This window comes from Cryptomeria japonica, chromosome 1 (assembly GCF_030272615.1).
Source record: "Cryptomeria japonica chromosome 1, Sugi_1.0, whole genome shotgun sequence".
In the NCBI taxonomy this organism is placed as follows: Eukaryota; Viridiplantae; Streptophyta; class Pinopsida; order Cupressales; family Cupressaceae; genus Cryptomeria; species Cryptomeria japonica.
Window position 1 is genome coordinate 544,760,042 of NC_081405.1, and position 26,757 is coordinate 544,786,798.

The 26,757-nt window shown below is 33.9% G+C and overlaps 1 protein-coding gene across 3 annotated transcripts in view; it reads right to left on the reverse strand.

The window, feature by feature from the left end:
- LOC131044963 (protein DETOXIFICATION 27) overlaps positions 1–23,379 on the reverse strand; it is a 37,882-nt gene extending 14,503 nt beyond the window's left edge. For 2 of the 3 annotated variants that reach the window (XM_057978460.1, XM_057978459.2), the window contains exon 1: positions 22,942–23,379. In XM_057978460.1, the coding sequence (XP_057834443.1) occupies positions 22,942–23,205 (264 nt within the window). In that variant the 5' untranslated portion in view covers positions 23,206–23,379. The remainder of the gene's footprint in view (positions 1–22,941) is intronic. The other variant, XM_057978461.1, reaches the window with a different exon arrangement.
- Between the last annotated feature and the right edge of the window lie 3,378 nt (positions 23,380–26,757).

The window sequence follows — 26,757 nt, forward strand, 5'->3', positions numbered from 1 at the left end:
TGATTTCTTTCAATATGTATAACTACCTTGAATGCATCCCTCAAGGTTTGGGGATTTTATCCCTTATCAAATAACCCAAATTAACATCACATGCATTACAATATAGTATTAACCACAAAAAATAATTAGGTCTCAAATATGAAGGGATTTTATTCGCGACTTTAGCAAATTTAGTACTGAAATTAGAAATGGAGTCACTTGGCCATTTAATAATATTATTAGACTAATATATAGTAGATCTATGCAATTTTATCTCCATACTATTCTTTGAAAATATTTTTGAATTCATCCCAAGAAGATACCCAAGAAGATATACTTGCATCAAGCAAGATTTTGTACCAATATCTAGCATCATTAGTCAAATATTACATAAAATTTTCATGAGGACATCTTCATACTAAGTTTTAAAATCATCAATCAAATTTATAAAATCTTTTAAATGATCCTCCCCAAACAATGCATTATTTCCAAAAAATTTCACTAAGGTAGTTATTAAGTGCAATTGAAGTAGGGTGGCTATATCATGGAATATTAATGAAGTCCAACTATTTGTATCTTTCTAGATTTATAGGAAATCAAGTAGTGCATTCTACCTCCTCCAATTGGATTTTTTTTTCCAACAAGAATAAATCTTTGATCATTTTCTTTCAACCCCTATTGTAGTACTAAAATTCAAACATTTATAATTAGAATATTCTAAGATCAAATCCCTCGATTAAAAAAATTACAAGGCTTATCCAAATTTCTCAAAACATGAGTTCTTCTTTCCAGATCACCTCTTATCCTCTTAGCCTCCATTCTAGTCAATTCTTCTTTAACACATTCACTTATTCCAAGAGACCTTGGTCTTTTGAATCCTTTACATTTTTATTTCTATATTTGTATGGCTTTGGTGAATTATCATCTTGCACCACCTTGTTGATATTTTAACCTAGAGGAAACAATATCCTTGCACATATATGGAAGATAGAACAAGAGAATCAAATGTAGCATCTCTAAGATTAGACTTAGGTGAAGTAACTTCAAACAATAAATTTTCTCTAATATCAACTTTTATTTGTAACTTATCAGTCCTTTTCTAAATTACTAGGGATATCTTGATACTTTGGAGCCATTGAAATATTATCATATTTATCCAAATTTACTCTACTTGTATACTTATTAACATTTTCACTAGAATATGTATTTTTATCATCAACGTTTTCATTTTGTTTTGAAGAACTAGTATTGGGTGTTATAGGCCTTAGATTTAATTGTTAGCTCTCTAGGTTTTCTTATCTTTTTGTAAATGTTTAGCCAACTTCTTGTGAGGATTATTCAAGAAAAATGATCTTCTCCCATCCATTTTGAATTATTTTTTCAAATAAGTATAAAAATTGGCTTGGAAATATAAAATAATTTCACCTTTGGAGGGAAATAGACTTGAAAGATCACTCAAAAGTTTGACACAATGATTAGACTTTACAAATTTTTGACAAAAGACAACAAATAGCATAATAATTTGTGAACTCTACTCAAAGGAAACCAATAGACTTAAGAATATTTAGGTTCTAATAGAATTAATCAATTTTTTCCTAGAGAAGAAGCCAATATGTTGGTTCCTCCAATTGATTCGTCAATATCCTTTGAAAATTAGCCAAATCTTATACTTAAGGATATTAGGAGATTTTAAAATGAATAGGAAACTCACTTTAAAGATAAATTTCCTCTACACTTTGTTGCAAATATGATTTTGTGTTCTCATTGATGTCAACCAAGGTCCGGAAGTTGGTCCGAAAGTATGTGTTTAGTGGTCTTGTATTAGGTTTTTGCTCCTATGTTCGTATTGATGTATGGAGCTTAATGGTGATGAAAATAGATGGTATATCCAATTGTCTTATGGCTATTTTAGAGCATTAAAGATTTATTCAAATGTTTTTGTTCTATTGAACAGTCTATCAAATTAGGTTTAATTTTCTAGTTTGTATTGATTCATCTTCGTTTGGAGTTGCAATATGATGTTGGTGGATGCAAGAGAATGTTATATCCAAGGTTTCATGTTCTCATTTGATTCACAACTGATTTGGTGCCAGTCTGAGTGTCGGTTCTACAATGATAGTGCACCTATTTGTAGGAATGTTTTGCATTCCTTCACCTTCTAATGTTTCTAGTGTTGTAGTTCTTTGATATAGTATTGTTAATTTCAGGTGATGCTATGTTGTGCATCCAAACGTGTTGTGCAGGTCCACACCATATTTTGAGTATGTTTGACTTGGTTGCACTATCGCTTCTATCCTCTGGAGCCGACTTGAGTATTTTTGGTCCATGCGATAGCGTGTGGAGGTGAAGGCAATGATTTGGTGGTGGGTGGAAGGTTTTTCGACATGGTGTGATGATTCGCACATCTTCTTTCTCTTCCACATTACTTTGGAAAGTATTTGGGTCTGACTATTTATACTCTACATTTTATCTCTGATTAGTCCGACCTAATTGATGTATCATTTTGTTGCGAATGATATATAAAGGATGTGATCTTTTGGAGCAGTGTATGTGATTGTACATGAGTTGTATGATAAGTTGTGTATGGTGTATGGTGTAAGTGTGAAGGTGTTCAATTACAGAAGAGTAATGGTGAAGTTAGTATCAGATGTTTAGAACAATGAACTATAATCAACGTTTAAGAGGATGCGCTTCTACTCAGTTCAACAATAATTATGCTTTGTAATCAGATCTATTGTATCTTTCAATAAAGAGGTAATCTTTAGTGTTTTGCAAGTCCATTTTATCTTTCCCTAAGGTTGTGTGCCTTATCCTACAAGTCCAAATCAAGAGCAATGAGCTTCCTTGGTCTAGAGCCTAAAACTTTGTAATCAATTTTCATATAGTGAGATAGTTCTCACTGTAGTTTTTCCATGTAAAATGTCACTGTCCTTATGTGATTGATCAGTTGTTTGCTTCTGCACATATGATAATTGGAATGAATGATAAATGAATGATATATGTTGATTCACCCCCCTTCCCCTCCCCCTCCCCCCCACAACATTTGGAAGTGTTCAACACACTTTAGGCTATGTAACTCCTAGGTGGATTTCCCTTGTGGAATTTCTAAAAGATATACACTATGACTAGAAAGTGATACTTAACAAACAATATTTCACACATAATGAAAAAGATTCACACATTGTAGTATAAAAACATCCATAATCTTTGTATAATTACATATCCTTGGATGAGAAGATAAAATAATTATAAATAATTAATAATTATATTTTTGTTTATCATTTTGAAAATATTCTAAGAGATGAGAAAATATTTCAGCCAAACTAGCATGCCTAATAAGGGCTATAGAATCATCCAATATTGCAAATGTTATTTCACAATAATCTAAACATGTTGTGATACTTTATTAGACATCATTAACTTGTAATAATGAAACCTCTCAAAGGATAACAATATGATCCTACTTGTGATACTTTATTAGACATCATTAACTTGTATTGATATCTAAAAAAAGATGGCTCTCCCACTTCTCCCCAATGAATCTCCAGCCTCTCTCAATTTGAATGTTGTTGTCGGTGCCTTTGGTTCAACGATGGTTTCTATTGCTATGGTGTTATCTATTACGAACGTATGTGACGTTCCCTCATCTTTGGACTTCCCCCCTCTTCCTCCTCTCATGGGGGTTTTTGCTCCTATCATTCACGATCTGTTTGATGCCGCCGCTATTGTTTGGTCTGATGCTCCTCAGGTGGTTGTTGTTGCAGATCCCCTTTCTCCCCATGGGATTTTTCCTAGTGCAACAACCACGCCTCCTGGTTCTCCGGCTGGGGATCCTATTGCTATTGGCCTATGGATTATGGGGTTGCAGCTTTGGTGACTGTTGCTGATGTTGTTGGTTCTTTGCCCAAACCTGTTGGCAAGCATAACTTTTCTCGTGTGGCCAGATCTTCCACCCAACCCTCGAAGGGGGTCCGTCCTCTTCCCTATGCTAAATCCTCCCCTGTGGTGGTTTGTGGACAAGATTTCGTGGAAAACATTGGGTTCTACCAATGCTGTGCTCTTGTGTACAGATTCTCTAGGCTTTGGCCTTCGCTACTGGACCTTCATCGCTGGGTAAGTGACTCTTGGCAGCCTTTGGTTGCTTTCAATATTAAGCTTTTCCTTTTTGCTAAAGTCTTTTTTGTTGCTTCCTTCACATCTTTCGTTGATCGGGATTTGGTCTTGGGAAAGCTGTGGGCTTGGGGAGTGCACTCCCTCTCTATTAATCCTTGGAAAAATTCTTTAAACCCTCTCACTGAACCACTTAATGTGCATCTAGTTTGGGTTTGACTCATCAATCTCCCTCTTCATTTTTGGGAGCACTCTTGTTATGAGGCTATCGATAACTCTATCGGTCATTTCCTGAAGGTCGATGAAGCTACGTCCTCAATGGACCACACTAACTTTGCCTGCATTCTTGTGGACATTGAAATCTCCTCTCCTCTCCCGAGAGATGTGGTTCTTATGGTGGGAGATAGGCCTTGGTTGCAACTATTGTATTTTGAGGGCCTCCCCTTCTGCTGCAAGAGATGCTTCTCTACAGGTCATCTTGCTTCAGATTGCTCTATTTCTTGCCACAAAGGTGTTTCTACCTGATGGAAGAATTCTATTGATGATCATTTAATAGTCAATGCCCTTGACTCTGCGTCTACTGGCTCCTCTTATGAGGATGATGTCGATGTCGTACCCCTCATGGCTACCAATGCTCCTGTTGCTCCTTTTGTGGCCTCATCACCTGAGGTCCCTACCTCTGCTTCTCCTATTCTGCAACCATGATCCCTTGCTGTTGGATCTGCTTCTACTGCTGTTGTTTCATCATAGCTTATTGCTGCTTTATAACAACCTCTTGTTGTTCTATTGCAAAACCCTGTTGACACCACTATTTGTAACCCTATGGGGTCCCTTCTGATTGATATCTCTTTTGATGGACATATTGACAACATCACTTGGACTGTGGTTGCTCACAGGCAGAAGGGGAAGTCTTCTCCCCTGCCCCAAACCCCCCCTTTTTGGGGTTTGGGTGGCTTCCCCCACCTTGAGTGGGATCTTTTTGGTTCTCCGGTTGGATAGGATTCCTTGCCTGTCTGACTATGTTTGTTTCTAATTGTCTTTGGGCTGTTGTTCTTTTTGCCAACATCATCTCTCTTGATGTTGCTTGTTGTCTGTTGATGGTTTTTGACTTTGTTAAGGGTTAGTGCCCTAGTTAATTCTACTTTACTAATAAAAAACAATATGATCCTACTAAAAAATGCAATTGTAACAATAACATCCTTATCATTCTTGTGAATTTACCCTGCTAATTAAATGGTTATCAATGAAAACAACATAATGCAAGAAATCTATAGTAATGAACTTAATAATCCTTGATTATTTTATTCAAAATAATGTTGAATTATAATATGAAGATGATGACATGTTGAATTATAAAAGGGAGATGATGACATATACCTTTTGACAGTAGATCCTAAAATAATTTAAATAATAAGCATCCCACCCAGAATTACATTTATTAGAATCCTTTACAAGAGTAATAGCTCTCTCTTTTAAAGAAAAGAAAAATCATGTAGGTTTGAGGAGAATATTGGTACTTGTCATATTTTATAAACCAAAATATATTAATATTGAATGATATAACAACCTGTTATTAAAATAGTTTCCTTATCTATAACTAAAACCAAAAGAATGTCATTGAATCCAATGGAGGACCATATAATTCAAACTATTAATGGAGATAAAATTTGGAACCCAATGTAGAAAACTAGTGACCTCAAAATGATGAAAGAGGAAAAACATAATGATGATTGCTAACAAGGAAAGATGACTCATCTATTGTATTTGTCTAGCCAATAAGCATACATATCTTTACAAGTCAATTAAAATTCAACCACCTTTGCAACATTGTTGATATGAGAATCATATCTTGCATCTAAAGTTGCTTTCATTTCCTTATTGAATCTATCTAAACTTGATTCTAGCTTTATCAATTTATCCATGCTATTGTTTATAATAACTTAATTAGGCTCCATTGATCATAATATTTGATGTCACCATTTTTATCTAAGATCTTTGGAATAAATTCCTCTTCTAGTGCTTTGAATTAATTCAGCTTACCCTTGAGATGTATATCCAATATGGTTTGATAAGTTGAATATTACCTAACAATTCCATCGTTTTATTAGTACTTCCTTATTGTATAGAGAAACTAGAGTCATACCTTTTATGCATACATATTCCACCCATTGTGGATACTCTAGGAATTCAAGTAATTGATATTTATTTCAATATCTCTTCTTGTTGCAAGTAATTGGAATTAATGGATTCCTCAAATTATTGTATCATTCAATTTGTGCATAATACATGACAATCTTGGGCCCCAATAGGTCATGTATAAGACTGATCATATTCTTCTTTCCTTCCTCCTCTACTAGGTTGGTTTACTTTAACTATTACTTTATATCCTTTATTATCAAGGATAAAGTCTCCCTATCTTGAATTGCAACCTCAATTGATATTGGTTGAGGAGAAGTAGGTTGCATGATAATGCTTTGAGGTCAAGGAAGTTGTGATTACACCTTGTTATATTCCTACAACAATATGATATGATCCTTATATAATTTTTCAAAGTCATCCTACAACATTTTCATTGTTGATTTACTAAATGGAGTAGTTCCAACAACCAAGGATGTTTCTTGGGGGTAAATTGTGTCTACAAGTATTCTCACAATAAAATTACCTATGAGGTCATTAATATATCTAGTCACCTAAGGCTTATTTTTTTTTGGGAAACTTCTCATATTGCTAAAGTTTTATACTTATAGATCATAAAAATGGCTATGGAAATATACCGACTTGAAAATTTAAAACATCCACTCTCTTGCATAATTTTTCTTTCTTCCTTAGTAGTTTGACATGAAAATCAACTTTTTCTACTAATTTATTTGTTACCTCCTCAAGCTCTTGAGCTGAAGTCATTTTTGTCACCTCTTTCTTTCTCAGAAAGAAGTGTTCCATTTAGTTCTTTGTCAAAAAGCCATTGAAATATTTAGACTTAAAAAATTGGCCATCAAACACAAACACTATACATGCAGGGTTGCAGATGTCACTAACTTCATTTCCACCCATTTTGAGGTCAATGATCATTATATATTGTGGTGTATCATCAATATAAACCCTTGTGGAGATGGTAAGACTTGTTTCACCCCTTCTATGTCTGATGTGTTCTTCCAGCCTCCTCTATATCTTCATAATCTATTAAATAATTAACTAGGGGTTGAGAACCACTTGGATTAATTGGAGGTGCCATTAAATGAACCTATGATGTTGGTGGTAACTTAAGCTATTATATAGGCTGATCAACTTCTTCTTCTACCTATTGTACCTCTTTTCTAACTATTTAATTGGGGATAGAATTGAAATATTTTTCAACTTGGTTTGTATCCTAATAATAGGATCCCGTATCTCCTTATATGCTCCACCTTAACTAGGTTTAATCCATTTTCTTTTCTTTTCCCCTTTCATAATTGTACAATGTTGACTATTATTTTATTTCTCTCAATTATACATTATAAATAGAGTTCCTTATTATATTTAATTTATTTAATTGATGATAAATATTGGATCACTTTGCACCCAACCAGATCTGGTTAATATAATGCTCAAGGTTACAATTCCTACTTGAACATCCACCTTCATTCTATATGATTGCACTAGAGGATATAACAATTCTAATCCTTCTTTGGCTATGATAAAAAAGTCATCAAAAGGAATGAAAACTAACATAAATGATCCCTTCTTATGTGTCCTTGAATGAAATTTGTTTTCTTCATCTAGCTACCACATAATTTCTAAAAATGCAACCTTGTCAAGTACACTCCTTGGTATTGCATGGGGTTGTACTGGGGCATCATAAACCTTGATAAAAGTGGTAATGGAGTGAAGAAACGATTCTCCCAAATTATATTTTTTTCCAAGCTTTGGCTCCATATCCTTTGGCCTTACAAACTTCATCTCTTTCTCAAACAACTTGTTTTTTTAGAATCCTAGATTCCTCAAAAATACTCGCAAAAACTATTCTTCAAACACCACATAATTATAATATTGCCAATACATATCCCACATGTGATTCCACCTAAAACCTTGACTACCATGCAAAATTTCAAATTGGCCTTGTACTATAAATAGGAGGTGACAAAGAAAAAAAGACCATTTGAAATGAATTGTTCTATCATCACCCTTTGTAGCCATCAAATCCCAATGTATCCCATCTACAATAAATGTAACAAAATCAAATTCCCTATTTAAATATTTATGTTGTACATCAGCTATCATCACCAAATGCACTATCATTTGTGTTGTAACATCAACTCCCCAAACTTGGCATAGTGCATAGTAATTTTTTATTTCAAAATATTCCTCAAAGAGGTCTACATCAAATGACTCTATTTGCACCCTTTAGGTCATGTTGTGTGGAAGCCAAACAAATCTATAGTGATGTTTATCCATTCCATATTCTCTATATAATGATTTAAAATTGATGGGAACATTTGCAGCCACATTTAGGATGAAAACCTCACATATGTATCTCTTGTCTAGCCTCACTAGAAGACCATCTTTGTTGTTTAGTATTGCTCTAGATTCTGAATAATATATTTTTACAATAGCTTTGATTAGGTACATGTTTATTATGCTGAAATAGAAAATCTAAGATTGAAAAGAAATCATCTTAACCATTGATTTGTGTAAAGCTGTATTAAATAGGGGTCACTTCTAGCATGCATAGTGGGATTATGTCTCCTCCTAAACATGGACCCTGCCTAAAAAATGTCATTATCTTTGCCCAAAATAGAGCTATAATGGCACTGGCACTACTACGTAATATGTTTTGACAAATTCTCATGTAGCCCAGATGGGGGGGCTATAGTGGGCATCAGATCGAATTGAGTGTGGTTTCCTCTTCGGCTCTACTGACCCAACATATCTCCTTTGAGTTGAACAGAATCATGTAGGCTCCTCCACCCTAGCATCTTATTTGTTGAATCTGGTCGTACGTTAGATATTAGGGGGATGATGGGTGGAACAGAGAATTAATCCATTCCTTAGTTCCTTGATCCATTCCGTCAGACGAAATTATCTAACTCAAACTCATAATCGACAGAATCAAACTCAAGAACGACTGAGCTTTATTTTAATTTATACAATATTTATTCAGTTCATTTTGGATATGTAGTAAGAAAAAAATGGTAGACAAAGATTGCAAATCTCCTTAATGAATTATATAAACAATTCAATGTTTATAGTCTATGATCTAATAGAATCAACAACTGAAGGGATGTGAAAAACTAATCCATCACAAAGAGAGCTCTCTTTAAACTTGCACTCTCATTTGAATTAGACTATTGTGATTGATATTCCACTTACCAACAACCTCTTAATTCTGCACTTTACTTGGGTAGAGAATCATTCAAAAAGTATTTCATATCACCACTGTTCGTACTAGAATCATTTCCCATTTCTATGTCACCTTCTTTTTCTCTCGCCCATGTCTCCTCTATGTCTATCTCACTATATCCACCTCCTCTCAATCTATATCTCCACATCTCTTTCTTATTAACTCGATCAATCTTGCTCTATATCTCTATCTCACTACTATCTCTCACTCCTTTCTATCTCTTTCTATCCATATCTCTCTAGCTCTGCCTACCTCTCTCTATCTCTCTATATCTTCATTTTTATATATCACTCCCTCCCTCTCTAATTAAATTTATCTCTCCCTTCATCTTCCCTACTCTATATATTTCTCTCTCTCTCTCTCTCTCTCTCTCTCTCTCTCTCTCTCTATATATATATATATATATATATATATATATATATATCATGCTTCCTTTATATATCTCTATCTCCCTATCTCTCTCTATCTTTATCTCCCCATATAACTCTCCCTACATTTCCATCTATTTTATCGCTCCCCCGGTCTCTATCTTTATAAATTTATCTCTTCCAATTCTATCTATTCCTCTCTCCTCCATCTCAATCTTTATCTTCTTAGACCATCTCTCTCTTACTCTTCCCAACTTCGTTTCTCCCTCTCTATCTCTATTACAAACATAACATAAGCTCGATTATCATTTTAGTCATCTTTGGATCCCTGTAAGTGGACCCATAGTTGATTTGAATCTATCATTTCTCCATTGAAACCTTTCTTGCACAAACAACATCATTTGCTAAAGGGCCTACTAATTGACCTCATGTACTACACACATGTATGGAAAACATAGATCCTTTTTTTCCTAATTAATCTTCCAAACCTTTTCGACGTACCTATTGCACACCACAAGTGCAATTTCTAGTATCAAAATATTTGGGACCACCAATCTCCCAAGATCCAAATTCCAAATATTTGAAATAGGTCGGACAACATTACTCCTGATAAGTAGGAGGTTCATAAGGCACAACACTTGTTGAAGGTTTTGCAAATGGGGTTGCAAGCTAAGTGGGTTTAACATTGTAGGGAACTCTGTGGTTAAGAGCGCTTGAGTTGGAGTAGTATTGGGATGGGTGACCTCTCGGGAAGTCCTAATGCTTCACCCCTATGAGCATCACCTAGATGCAATGAGTGCTAAATGGACCATTCATTCTCATGAGAGATGGGTTGTTGTGAGCCACTACTCATGAAACATGGGTCAATGTCTTTGACTCAAAAAAACTACACAATTGAACATTGATAACAATATCATAACATTACTCCTTATAAAGTATAAATCAAATAAATCTCATCCTTGTGTAGGGGTAACTACATATCCCATGACTTCTTCCCTATGAATTAGTCTATTAGATAGGATTTCAAACCTTTGGGCATGATTTCCCCTCTTCGAGGTGCCAGGAACTTGGATTATAATGTCCTATTCTAATCCCCTCTTTGTTCTTGCAGGTTACAAGGTTGTTTTGCTCATTTAAAAGTTTTTGTAACAAGTAGGAATTTTTAAGATTGGATACAACTTAGGAATGAATCTAGACAATTTGAAAGTATTTCAAATCTCTAGCACATGTGTATTAATTCACAATTGAAAAAAATCATAGTGTTGAGTGGAAAGTTACACTTACCAATTCTCTATGTTATGAAACCCTAGGTCACTACTGCAACTTCTAAAATAGCTTTAATTACTAAAATTATTCGTTCAAGTTGCCTTTGAATGTTTTTAAAGAACAAAAGAAATGTATTTTATGTAGAGTCCTCAAAGAATTTGGTATATATTGGTCTCCTTTTGTAGTAACATTTCTCACTTGAGAGAATAAGGTGTTCATAAAGAATTGTTTCTCAAATTTAGATTTGGTTTGTAAATCTTACATGGCATGGGATGATTGTTAGTTGCCATATCTTTAATTATATAATCCAAAAGACATTTAAAAATTTTCGGTCAAAATTGCAATGAACTAAAAAAATGTGATCTAATAAAAAATTATTACTTGAAAATATGATTACAAGTCATGGTGGCACCCCCAAACATGTCATCAAGCCTTCATACAAGGATGTGAATCGCTCCTATTTGCAGATGGCATGCATTAGCAGGGTGCATGAGCACAACTTAGAATGGCTCTCACTTGGATTAGTTAATATCTCACATGTCCACTATATAGTTGGTCACCTAACTTTCAACTTAATTATTGTTAATTGTATTCCTTCTTTGTTTGATTTCAATTCAAAAATATTTACATGGTACATTAGTCTTAAAAATTTTGACACATTAAATTAACAACCATTTAATAAATATTACATTTCTTAAAAACCATAAAATGGCTTTTGGATATGCTACTATTATATTTAAAATATATTAAAAGATTTTTTTCCTTGTGTTAAAAAGTCAAGAGGGAAATCCTAGACATATTTTTTTTTTAAATATCATTTATTTAATCATAATGAAGAGAGAGAAAAATTTATCTTGCATTTATTTGTTTTAAAGATCATTTATTTTTCTTATTTATTTTAAAATAATATTATTTATTTAATCATAAATAAAAGAGACATAATTATTAACCTTAATTTTTGTCTTAAAAATCATTCACTTTTGTTTGTTAGATCCTTTCAAAATAATATTCTTTATATAAAATAGTTTACATATCCCTATCATTATTTTTTCCAATATTCAAACATACACTTATTTAATATTTATTTACACATCTATCACTTATTTATATCTCCTTATTATTTATTCAACTTCTTATCTTCTTTATACATATGGAAATTTTAAACTATAAATGAATACATATTTAAATCAAAAGTGGTCCTTGATAAGAAATTATATTATTATATGAGGGAACATATATTCAAATCAAAAGTTGTCTTATATAGCTAAAGTGTTATATGAAGGGGGATCTAATCTGTCAAAGTTACCTAAAATTCAAACTTAATTCAATCATGCTTAAATATTTTTTTTTTGACAACATAATCAATGAATATATTGTTCACTTGAAATTAAGAATTAAATTTGATATTTTTATAATTATATTCAAATATTTTTCTAATGAAAATTAAAAACTTAAAAAGATCATATCACATGAAAGTGAAGAGTATGAATTTTTATTTACACATCTATCACTTATTTATATCTTCTTATTATTTATTCAACTTCTTCTCTTCTTTATACATATGCAAATTTTAAACTATAAATGAATACATATTTAAATCAAAAGTGGTCCTTAATAAGAAATTTATATTATTATATGAGGGAACATATATCCAAATCAAAAGTTGTCTTATATAGCTAAATTGTTATATGAAGGGGGGTCTAATCCGTCAAAGTCACCTAAAATTCAAACTTAATTCAATCATGCTTAAATATTTAAACTTTTATTGACAACATAATCAATGAATATATTATTCACTTGAAATTAAGAATTAAATTTCATGATTTTATAATTATATTCAAATATTTTTCTAATGAAAATTAAAAACTTAAAAAGATCATATTACATGAAAGTGAAGAGTATGAATAAATTATCAAAGATTATATAAAATATTACATATATACTATTTTTTTATTAAAAAACTTGAAAGACAACTTTAAATAAAAAACATCACACAAGCACTATGTAAAAACAAGAGAGGCAATGCGTCAAAGCTCCTGCCAATAATTGGATAGGAAGGTAGAAAGAGATATGTTTAGAGGGTGAAAGCATACATTTAAAAATGTAAGTTTGAATGATTTGAAATATTTTTTTAATAAATTATCTTTTATAAAATCTTTTCCTGAGCCATCAGAAGAACAACTTTGGCGGAGCTCTGCAACCAAGGACGCACACGAACGGTCCTTGGCAGCAGGTCAGCTCTCCACCCGGGGGCTCCCAGACCTAGTGGGAAGCCCCCACATTTAGTCCTGCTCGTGCCTCCATTAATGGAGAAGGAACCCGACGGCGCTGGGATTAATACCCACAAAGTCACCAACAATGGAAGAAAAACGTTTAGCCAAGCCATCCAAGGGCTCTGCACGACCTTCCCAGACGAGGCAAGGTTCAAACTAGAGGCGGCCCAAGATGCAGCAACAACCCAAAACCGCGAAGAAGGTGAGGTTGCCTCAGCCCCAAGAGTCATCATTAAACCTAATTCTTCTATGACTGAATGCATTTCTAAAGAGATTGCTAGGCTTAGGGATTCTGTGATTTTTTTAGCAGCCCTTGATGTAGATAAAATACCACCTAGACAATATTTGAATAAATGGTTTCAAGATACTTGGTGTATTAAATTTGGAATTCAGTTTTTGTTCTATAGAATGTTGCAAAAAGGACTATTTCTTATTTTTTTTAATGATAAAGAAATGCAGAGGAAGGTTGTCGAGAAACAATTTTGGAGTATAGGTAACGCCTGTTTTAGGGCCGTTCCCTAGACCCTTCTTGCATGTAACGAGGAAATAATGGCACTCTCCAACCCTAAATGGGTAGTTATTAAAAATGTCCCCCCATTTTTATGGAACTATATTACTAAAATCACGAAACCTCTCGGCAAAGTAATTAAAATTGACTCCTCGGCTGCTTTACTACCCCATATGGATGCAAGGGTTCTCATTGCTTTCAACCCTGGATTAACTTTTCCCTCTGGAATAGATATATGTATTGAAAACCAGTTATTCTCATGCCCCTTATAATATTTGGGAGGGATGAATGCATGCCATAGATGTAGAAGAAGTGGACACTTCCTTAAAAACTGCCCACTGATGGTGAAGAAAAATGGTACCTCCTCCAAGAAGACCTCCGTTCGAAACCACCTTCACCCGGATTTAGAAGAATCTAAAAAGAATGATCCTACTCCTCACCCAGTGCACTCTGCATCTCCACCTCTTGACCCATCTTCCCAGCCTATTGAATCACTACCCCCATCTGAACTTACCCCCCCAACTTCTCAACTACAAACCCACCCCTGTCCTGCCAGTACTCCTCCCTTAATTGCTGAATCTTTACTCAAGTACCAGTTGGCCTTGAAAAAAGCTAATTTGGCTGCCAGTGAACCTAAATCAATGGAACCACATGTAGTTAAAAACTCCACTAATACAGGTGGACCCAGGAAGCAAAATGCTCAGCAAATTGTCTTTGAAAAGTTGAAAATGGATGCAGAACGTAGAAAACAACTTGAAATAACATTAAATAACCAAAAAAAGAAGATTGAATCATGTACCATACTCTTCCTCCAAGAGTTGATCGAAGGGGAAGATGGTGGTACTCATGTTACCACCAGTGCTACCGAGGTGGTTAGTCACTCCCCTCATGGACCTAAAGATAGTAAAAATGACCCTTCCAGGGATATGAGCACCCCTCAAATTGAAAATACTCCATTGGAGACTAAGGATGGAGGGGATACATCACCACACCCCAACAATCATCCTGAAATGACCTCTGATAACACTGATGGAGAGGTGGGGCCTACCACTTCTCCTTCTGACCAGCCCCTAGAGAAAGGGCATAGTACTGAACCTGGGTTGCAGTTTGATGAAATTGTGACCAACAACAATGAGAGGGAGACTTCATTTTCCCCCGATCCTAGAACCTTTGAGGTTGGAGCTAATAATGGGGGAGAAGACCTAGCTGGTAATAAAACAAAAACAAAAAGCAGGAAAAGGTCTCCTAAGGTAAATAAAGACAATACAACTAGGAAAGAATCATTGGGACCTGAGCAGCTCTCTGAACTCAGGAAGAAGAGAGGCATACCACTCTCAACTATTGCCTTTGATGCCAACCATCTTTCTAAACCTGAGGAATGGACCAAATATTTTGAAGAGTTTAAATCCCTAGTGGATACTCCTGAAGCAGCTTCCTAATGATGAAAACCATCTCATGGAACATCAGGGGATTAGAGGCCCCTGACAGAAAATATATGGTCAAAAGATTTCTAAATATGCACAAGGAAATTGATTGCCTTATGTTCCAAGAACTAAAATCAGTGGGATTTTCTCTAGAAATTGGGCTAAAACCCATCTGGACGGAGGCCACCCCCTTCTTCACCAATCACCCTAAAGGAAAGGGTGGAGCTGCAATATTGTTAAACCCTAAATGGGCGAATAAAGTTGTCAAATGGGGACAATCCCCCTGTGATAAAGCAATATGGGCTATCATATAGAATGGAAATTCTACATTTGGTCTCTGCTCAATCTATGCATCAAATGATTACCGAGAAAGGGGGGAGATGTGGGCATGGATTGCAAAATTAGCAGACATCCCTTGGCTCTTGGGAGGAGACCTTAACATGGTAATCAATGCACAAGATAAACAGGGAGGGAACATGGTGGAATGGAAAGGTGCTGAGAGAATACACTAGGAAAGGATGGTTAACAAAATGAGATTGACTCACCCAATAGCAGGAAAGAAGGGAGAACATAATTCAATATGGTACACCTGGTGTAACCACCAACAATACAGTAAGAGGGTCTATTGCAGATTAGATAGATTTTACTTCAATAAAGATTTTTTTGAAATTAAAAATAAGGAGGGTGTTCAGTATGCTATCATACCATATACATTATCTGATCATCACCCTATTATGATTGGGCTAAAGGTAACTAATAGTAGAATGGCCCTACCAAGCCCTAGCTTGAACTTTAGAATGAACACTAGTTTGCTAAAGGATGGTGATCTAAAATGTGCACTGTGCCTGGTCAGAATGTATAATAAATATGGAAACAACCAATTGACAAACATTGATAGATGGAATCAAAATATTACAACCTAGACCTCACTTTGTCAGGTGGTGGGTAAAAAGAAAGCTAAAGATACCAGAGCATCTGAGATGCAATTGCACAGTGCCCTACAAATGACAAAGTTTGAACTTCAAGGGGATCCGAAGAATGTAACACTCACCAGTCAACTAATTAAGGCCAAAAATGACCTTAGAAGGCTGCAAAACCAGAAAATAAAAGGTTGGAGAACTAGGGCTAAGCTAAATTGGTTAGATACTGGGGATCGAGGATCTAAATTTTTCTTCTAGATGCTTAAAATAAAACAAGCAAGAGAGAAAATAGACACCACATGGGAAGAGAATAAAAACCTCTCTGAGCCAAATGAGATTTTGGAGTGCTTTGCTCAATTCTACAACCAATTGTTCTTTGCAGAACCAGTTAGGGAGGAGCAGGAAAATGCAAGAAAATTAGTCATGTCTTTGGTCCCCAAACTTCTTGATGAGGAAGATAGAAGGATGCTTGAAAGAACTATTTCTAAAGAAGAAATAAAGGAAGCTATATTGGCCCTCAATAATGACAAATCCCCTGACCCTGATGGATTCCTGATAGAATTCTACAAAGAAAATATTGAATGGGTTGTGGATGATCTTCACGCCCTGTATACTGAGGCTATTCACATTGGGTCCCTGGGAGCAAACATTAACCAAGGTCTAATCAAGATCATCCCTAAAGAGGGTGACATAACCCTAGTTAAAAATTGGAGACCCATTACATTGTTAAATGTGTCATATAAAATCTTAGCGAAATTGACAACAAGCAGATTGGAAAAAATCTTACCTAAGATTATCAGTACTACACAAACAAGGTTTGTCAAAGGATGGTATATACTAGAGAACCTAATCACATGTTGGGAATCACTCCATTGGGCAAAGGAATCAGGGTAGAATGGAGCTATGTTACTCATAGACTTTGAGAAAGCTTATGACAAAATAGAATGGGAATATATCATTCAGATGCTTCAATCACTAGGTTTCCCCCCTGGGTTTTGCAAACTGGTCAAGGCACTATTATGTGATGCCAATGCCTCCGTTGAAGTGAATGGGATAAGATCCCCCAATTTTACACTGACCAGATCTATCAAGAAAGGATGCCCCTTAGCCCCAGCCCTATTTGTTCTAGTTGTTGATGCAATGCTCTACCTACTCAAAGACTCCTCTATTACTCCTCCTGTCAAGGGCATATCCTTACCTAATAAAAAGGAAATCTGTAATGTCCAATTTGCTAATGATACTGCAATTTTAATTAAACTTGAGGAAGAGAACCTTGCTACTCTGCTGAAAAATATAGATATATTTTGCCTAGCCTTTGGCAGTAAGATAGCTATGCACAAATCCAACCTACTTGGCTAGGATGACAACCCCCTGAACTGGTTTTCAAAATTTTCTCTCAACTAGCTGGGCCCTACTCATATTGTAAAATATCTAGGCATCCCCTTCTCTGTCCTTCCAAATTTAAAAGAAATGTGGGAATGGGTAAGAAATAAGATAGAGAAGAAGCTCTCTAAATGGAACATGAACTATCTATCTTTGGTTGGAAGATTTCAGGTTTGTCAAAAGATCTTGGCATCATATAACATTTACTTCTCCTCCGCTTGGCTCTTCAAAAACTATCAATTCAATCATATCCAAAAACAGATTAGGGAATTCCTATGGTCAGATAGAAAAGGTACCAGGAAGCAACATGCAGTGAAATGGGAGTGGTGCACTATGCATAAGCTCTATGGTGGGATGGGTCTAAAAGATCTCAAACTACAGGGCATTGCCGACGCATCCAAATGGATCCTCAAGGCCATGGATGGAGATGAGCCATGGAAAATCCTAATAAGAAACAATATTTTATCCTCAATCCCTAAGAAAGACAAGAAATGGAAGGATCTCCCCATGATTGACCTTCTTCTTGGATAGATAGAGGTGTCCCTAGCTGGGTTTGGGGTCTTTAAGTCCCTATGGAAAGCTTGGGAGCAGGTGAAACACTTGGTACACTACAATGTAAATGGAAATATACAGGGGCAGATTATCAGTAACAAATCTATATGGTGGAATCTATTTCATAATGGGAAATCATTAGCAGCTCTTCAAGGCTGCTCAACACTAAAATGGCACAATATGGGAATTAAATGCTTTGATCAGATATTGGAGAATGGCCAATTGAGAACGTGGGAGGATCTGAAACTTACCTTCTCTATCCCGATTTCCCAGAGAAGAACCTATAACATCCTTAATATGACCTTAGCTTCTACTTTTCCCCCCTCACACCCTCCTCTCCCCCACTCCCCCATCTTTGCACTCTGCTGGGTTGATGGCACACCTCTCCCCTCCCTTAAAGCCAAATGCATATATGCGTCACTCACCGAGGCTGATACCATTTTTCTTCACTTGAACAGATGCTAGGATCTAAAATGGGAACCGAAGGAATGGAAAGATAGGTTGGGTAAGTTTTGGATGGCTCAAAATGACCAAAAAAATAGTTCTTTGGCTGGCGCCTGCTATTAAATAAACTCCCCATAAAAGATAAGGAGGGTAACTACCTAAACTGCAAAATATGTAGAGTACCTGAAACTGTGAAACATATCTTTTTTGAATGTCACTTTGCAAAAGATATATGGAATTTGTTGGGTCTTAATCTGGAATCTAATTTTGTTGAAATCATAAATGTTGTTTTAGGCTACATTAAGGGCTGTAGGAAAACGACAAATATCTTCTAGTTGTGTTTATCTTTAGAAGTTCTTTGGCTCATTTGGAAAGATCGTAATGATGATGCCTTTAATAATAGCACCAGGCACCTCACTAAGTCTCTTAGGAGACTCATTTTTTATACTGTTTCGATGCAGGTTACTATGGTAATAAAGCTAGATTTAGATAAGTTTGATAGATGGATAAAGGAAGGTGCCACCACTGTATACATCTGAGAGCTGTCCCACGGCTTCACGTGGGAGAGAGATGAACCGGGAAAGGCCACATTTGAACAAGCACTCATGGCCTTCATGAGACAGATGGACCGTAGACACTTACACATGGAGATCTCTCGGGAGGAAGCTGACTTGTTTCATGAGTGCACCTCACACCCCCACAAACAGGACATACTTGATGGCCGAGTGGAAGTATGACAGGATGGAATCATGGGCTGGGTGGCATGGATCCCTCCATTGGGAGCCAACTTTGCACCAGAATCTGAAATCTCTTTTTCATAGTCCTTTATTTTGGTCTTTTTTGCTGTTATAATTAAGATGTATCTAATGTAATCATCTTCCCAAAAGTGGAGGTGCTCGTCAAACTGTATATTTTTTGTGTATGCACCCTCCTTCGGTGCCTTGATGCTACTAAACTCAGACACTCCTGATGATATGTAATGTTTATATGATATCTAATCCAAAAAAATATTTTCCTTGCAAATGTTATATATAGACAAATAGAATGTTATAATTAATTTTTTTTAATTTAAACATATATTTTTGGATAAATTATTTCTTAAACAAATCTTTGCCCCCTTATACATATAAATAAATATAATGTTATAATTAAAAGAAATCTAAAAAATGTAAATTTAATTAAATATTTTTTTAAATAAATTATTTTTTGAATAAGTTACTTATTAAATAATGATTTATATGGTAGATCATGAATCTTTATTTAATTATTTTTATTACTTTTTAATATTAATCATTTACATTATCTTATCTTATTTATCTAATAAATTAAATTAATTATTAATTAATAAAAATTGAATAATTTAATTTAATTTTAGCCCAAGGGGTTGAGCTTAGTTGGTTAAAGCATTGAGTTATCAACGTGGAGACCCAATTTCAACTCCCATGAGGGACACCTTTGTGTAGAATTCCAAGTTGTGACTCTTGGTCTTCCATTGGTTGTATTTGTCACATTGTTTAAAGTGGATTTCTAAGTTGTGACCCTTGGTCTTCCAATCATTGTTTCTAGTTTGGTGCTTGAAAGGAGCTTGTAACGTGGATGCTCGAATGAGCAAAAATGAGCTTTGTGATTCTATGATAATCAATACAAAAAAAAATAATTTAAAAAATTTACATATATAAATAAATGAGAAGACACTTAACTAATTACAAATATATTATAATTTCAATTGTTTATTTCATGTATTTTAAAGTAAACATCACATATAATGGTTTTATACATATAATTATAAGAAAATTAAATCTATCTAAATAAACAAATAACTCAAAAGAGAACAATATGAAGCTAAAAAAATTAATGTACATAAAATCAATATTAAAAGTATTTTAAAACAATAAATAAATAAATTATATTTCAAATATTATCAATTAAAATACAATTCAAAAAATAAGACTTGCTTATATCTACCATAACCCAATTAAATTTATTTGTTCTAAATAATAACTTTTTAAATTTAATTCTATTACTTACCTACTAGAGAATTGATAGAAAAGACCTAAATTAAGAACTTATTTTTTAGGACTTCCATAAACCCCTAACATTCGCGTGGTTGTTCATAGGAAATCAAAGAAAATCTGCTAGGGGAAGAGCACCAATAGCCATCATAGCTAACTTCACGCACCCACAAATCCTAAATGGTACATAGGATTTTGATTTTGGGTAGTAACGATGCACGTCGTGGAATCAATTATGCACACAAAGGTCAAAAAATACACATTTCAAAGTGTCACTTGATACCTAACTAAAGATGTTGCAGTAACCGTCAACTCAAAATCGCTAGTACTTGTTGACAAATGTCCCAATAGTGGTGCACAAATGCTCCAATAGTGGTGCACAAATGGGCCAATTATGACAAAAAATGTTCGACTATTGGTACAAAATAAATTTATTAATAGTGTTTTCACTATGACGGCTATTGGGGCGTCAACATGACAATAAAGTGATGATTATTGGAACTATGTTATCTATTGGTGCTCTTCCCTTATTGAATATGTCCATATTCCTCTTTTTACGAGACGTAGCCTGAAATATTATAAAACATGTGCATTTATACCAGCGTTGGACCGATACGTGCAAAATTAATGTATGAAAGGTGTCCTATAGTTTAAGAGAAATAATTTTTTAATGTAATGTATTTAATAATGACAAATTTTTTGGTATTATAAAATGTGAATGATTTAATAGTAATAAATGCATCTTAGATAAATATATTATTTTTCATCATAGAAAATTGGATTTTCTACCTACTACTTTTAACATGACCCAATAGAAATGAAAAAAAAATGGTATTTTTATAAATATGTAAATTATAAAATAAATATAGAATAGAATTTTTGCTCATAAATTTTAATTCTAAATGCTGATTGGTTCAACTAATTTAAAAATTGAACTACATGAATGCAACAATAACCTTTGACAGGAAGTAATAAAATATATTATTATGAAAAAGATTTTGTAAATTTTTAATATTATTGTACATAAAACATAATAATAAAATAAAATATATTATTAGGAAAAAGATTTTGTAAATTTTTTATATTATTGTACATAAAACATAATAATAAAATAATTAGAAACAATACTAATTTTCAATCTTTGTCAGTATGAAGAATAAAACATCGTTATTTAACCGTGGACCACATCAAAACCCTCACATCGTATACAGTGATTCGGTTGCCTTTAAATTTTCATTGATATCACAGCCATGACCTTGCTTCTCCAGGCTTCTCTACAGTCTAATTGGAGTTGTCCTCACCATCTTAAATGAAATCTGGTTAAATTTATTTCTTGTATTGTTCTGTATTCAAGACTAAGATCTCAATAATTAGACTCTGGGTAAACTTAATGGAAGAAATTATTAATGGAGGATGGGATGTTCTTCATTGTCATTTTGGATCTTGTTGATGTACGGAACAAATTAAGTGATCGGATCCACTTTCTTATAGTGGTACTGTTTTCACAGTGTAGCAATTTTGTTATTTGGATGTTTTATTCCAGACTCATATTCGTATGATTTCAGAAATATGATCTTGTATATCGTTTATTATTTTTTGGTGAATATGTGTACTTTTATTTATTAATTAATAGAAAGCTCACATATATTCATAATAGAAAATTGAGAGTGTAGAAGCTTAAGATCTGCAAGTACCGTGTTCAACTTTTTGAAGCACTCATAGATCTTAAACTCTCTCTCTATTTTCTAATGGTGGATTATAGAGTACAATCTAAAACAACGATGAACAAATTGAACATAGATAAATCTAGAAATTAAAGCGTAGAAGTTTAAACATTGGAGGGATTCAGATAGATCTTAAACTTTCTTGTTATCTGTTTCTTAATGATGAATTATAGAATATGATTCCAAACATTTTCTTTATCTATTTTCTAACGGTGTATTCTATAAGGATTCAGATAGATCTTAAACTTTCTTGTTATCTGTTTCTTAATGATGAATTATAGAATATGATTCGAAACGTTTTCTTTATCTATATCTAACGGTGGATTCTATAATCCAAAACGATGATTTTTGACACAGATGAATCTAGAAACACCATGACATGATGTTATGATCTTGTTCAATCTTTATAAACTTGTATGCTATCATTTATAGATTATAAAATTTGATCTGAAATGATGATGAAAAAAACTCGACTACAAATTCACTTATATATGACTAGATTGGATATAACTCTCCTGTAACTATGGCAGAAATCCATTTGCAACCAAAAACTAAGGAAAAACATGAGAAGTACAGAAGGATTTAAGTCTTAAATACTCACAATGATGGCTGAAGTGAAACCCACAACAACGCTAATGACCATGGAAAGAGCAGCAAGCTCCAAATCACCCACATGTCCTACAAATGCCTGAGTAATGACGTTGTAAGCATAGATTGCAAGCCTGCTGAAGATTGCAGCTCCTGCAATTTTCCAGAGAGCTTTTGACTCGATCCAAAACCTTGAGAAAAAACCTGGGCTAATGAAGAAGGATCTTCCTCTTCCTTGAGCAGGTAACAGATGACTTGTAACAGACTCTTCCTCCATTGTTTTTTCCTTCTCTTTCAATTGATGGCCGACAGTTTAAGAACATACAAACGCAACTCTTTGACGCACATGGAACATATCAGGACATATTTATAATGATTTGGATTATTTAAGTCATATTAATTAACCTAATGATCATAAGATTATCTGGTTATTTGAGCTTCTTTATTGGATTCGGTTTCACTAAAATGATCATTAGATTATCTGGTTATTTGAGCTTCTTTATTGGATTCGATTTCACTAAATATGGTTTAAGAAAAGTATAATTCCCTTGAGAATCACGTGTTTTTCTTATTCTTATTATTGTTAATGTTGTCACCATAGTAAAGAAGTGATGAAAATCACATGCTTTTGTCTTTATTATTATTTAAATGTGTGTTGGAGAAATAAATGCATTATGTATTTATTTATTTGAACAAATTGATGTATACCAATAAATTTGGCTATACTAGTAATATAGGGAGCTACCCCTTCTATAGCACTTAAAAAAAATGGCTATACTCAAATTAGTATTTAAATGATGGTGGGAGGAAATAAATACATCATAAACTTATTTATTGCAACAAATAGATGTAGAACAATAATTCAGTTATATTTAAATGGGTGTGGAGATTTGTTTTAGGTTAGAGAAAAGATTTTGGAGTTGTATTAAATTTGTGTATATGTTGAATTTAATAATGTAATTGATGATGTAAAGGCTTTTGAAGTAATAAATGTTTAAAATAATTTTTGTGAAGATATGTTTTCAAAATATTTTAATATAATAATGTATTATTTAGTGAGTTTTAATGCTATTTTTTTTTTATAAATACATGTTTTTAGTCATTGAAGTTGAGATATATGGTGCATGAAATGGGATTAAAAATAATTTTTTGAAAGGGTTGGTTGAAGAGTAGGAAATTTCAACTTTGAATTTATTGGATTAGGTTGAGTTGTGTGACCTACTATAGGTTGGTAGGACATCTAAGGAATAATATTAAACCTAGTTAAGATAGTGGATATGGAGATTTTAAGTAATGGATTCTAGATTGGGATCAATTTGGTTGCTAAAGACTTTTAATTGAGCATTACAATAATATACCCTCATAATATCCAAAGTGGTATAAAGCCAAATATGTAAGATGCATGCTATGCGTTTTGATCTTTTAAAATTTCCCCTCACTTTAACATGCATGTGAATCTACAACAATCATGCATGGCAAAGTATTTGAAATATGTAGTAAATGAAATAAACAACCTGACATAGGGTACAATATTTATTACAATAATGAAACATTGTATTGTGACTCAAATGTGAAGTGAACAATGTGTAAAGTGATGTGTATGGGGGAAGGGGGGATAGAATTATATGCAATTAGAAAAATAAATATAAGGAAAAAAAAGGGAGAAATGAAGGACGTTAAATAAAAGTATATTTTTGTGACCATTTGTATCAACATGTACCAAGAAGGTGGATTCACATCATTCTTGTTGTTTTAAATAATAAGTGACATAAGCAAAAAAAAATAGAAATAATAATAATATATGTATTAAATTCACACTTTTGCTAAAAAATAGATTTTCTTATGAAAGAGTGTAAGATTTATCTATGAAGCCACCCAAGATTGCAATGATTGAAAGGAAATCATTAACATAAAATAAAAAATGATGAATAAATTATTTTCTATTCCAAAAGAATGCAAAGAATACAAGCATGAGTGATTATAATAATAACAATGCGTAAGTATATATAGCTTATAACATCTAAGAGACTATTAAATATACAATGAATGTGAGATAAAGTAAAAAAATCCCAAAGTAAGCTTAGCTAATTGTGAAAAGGACTAAGTAGAGAACTAGACAGGAAACACACTAGTTAGGAAATATACCTTGTTCCCATTAACATCCACTCTTCAATGAAACTTAAAGGGAAAAAATATGCAAAAGATGTGTCTTGACTATAAGGCTTAATGAGGTACTTATTTACAATAAAATTCCCCCCCTCCCCACCCCCCAACAAAAAAAGTAAAAAAAGGAAAAAAGAAGAAGATAAGGAGAAAACCTACTCTAGTGGGAAAAAACTCATCGTTGTGAGATGATGAAGTAATAATGGCTAAGTAACCTCCTAGAATGAATGATGTCCCTTATTCCCATAGTATCTCATAGATGGGGATAATCTCAATTAAGGGTTTGGTGAAAATATTTTCAACTTGCTCTAATGTAGGACAAAAGAAAGTGCATGTGGATCTTGATGTGTTTGGTGCACTAATGATGGACTAGATTCTTTGAGATCTAGACACTTCTTTAGTTGTCATAGTAGATGATTGACATATTTGAAAAAGAAATACCAAGCTCTATGAGGATATTCTAAATCCATATAGCCCCAATAGCTACATTAACAAGCCTTGATACTTCACCTAAGTTGATGATAGAGCAATAATGTGTTCATTTTTGTACTTTCAATAAATGTAACAAGAACCAAATATGTAGCCATATTTGGATATATAATTATGGTGTTGGGAAAAGCAAGATCGGGTGACTAGATCCTAATCCCACTTTTCCCAACACATTGGGAATACGAAAGAGCCTAGGAAGATAGATCACTTTGGCTACTTCTTGTGGGAAAGAGAGAGCCAAGGATTATCTCTTAGGGTTTCTTTTCCTCTTGTTGCAAATGATGAGAAAAACTAGGGTTTGAATGATCAATTGGACTAGGATATAAAGAATGAAGCATAAATGAACTTGAAATTGAACAAACATGTAGATTTGAAACTGAGATACTAAAAGAATGAAAGGGGGAGGATTCTGCATGTGTACCTGATGCTGCAAATTAAACAAAACTAACCAGGACTAGGGTGCCATGCCACTGTCCCTGATTGACTGACAGGGAGTTGTAACTGAGAAACTGCAAATCTGAGATCCTAAAGCTGCAACATGTCAAATTTCACTTCAAAGTGGAGGGACCAGGGTGCCACACCCTTGTCCAAACCTGCCTCTAGGTACCTATTCTTGTACCTACAACTGAAAAGGGAAGGTTTGGGTGGCTATATAGGGTTTTGCCTTAGTCAAAGCCCTATGTTGGTGATTTCCACCTCCACAAATATCTGCTAATGTACTGAAAATGTGTGTGCTAGAACCTTGTGTGTATTCAAGATCCTAAAATGAAAGAAACTAGAGCTACCCTACACAAGAGAGTAAACCCTAAATGTGAATGTAAATAACAATGCTTCAAACCAAATATGCTAAATGATCTAAAGAATAAAAGGAAATATGCAAATTGATGTAAAGAAGCTCATACAAAGACATGAAAATAACATGAAATCATACCAATCCCCAAGGGAGAGATATTGCCACTAGATCTCCTATTATTCTTCAATGTCTTCAAGGCTCCTCATTGATGATGAAAGCTTGACAAATGCTTGATGAATGTTGTTGAAGACTCCACATAGGCTTCTCTTTCACTACATAGAAGGCTCCTTATGCTTGCTAATCTAAAAACTCCCTTAGATTAGATAGATCTTAGTTGCCTTCAAATGAAGAAAGAGAGTTCTTATGTATGAAACCCTAGATCTT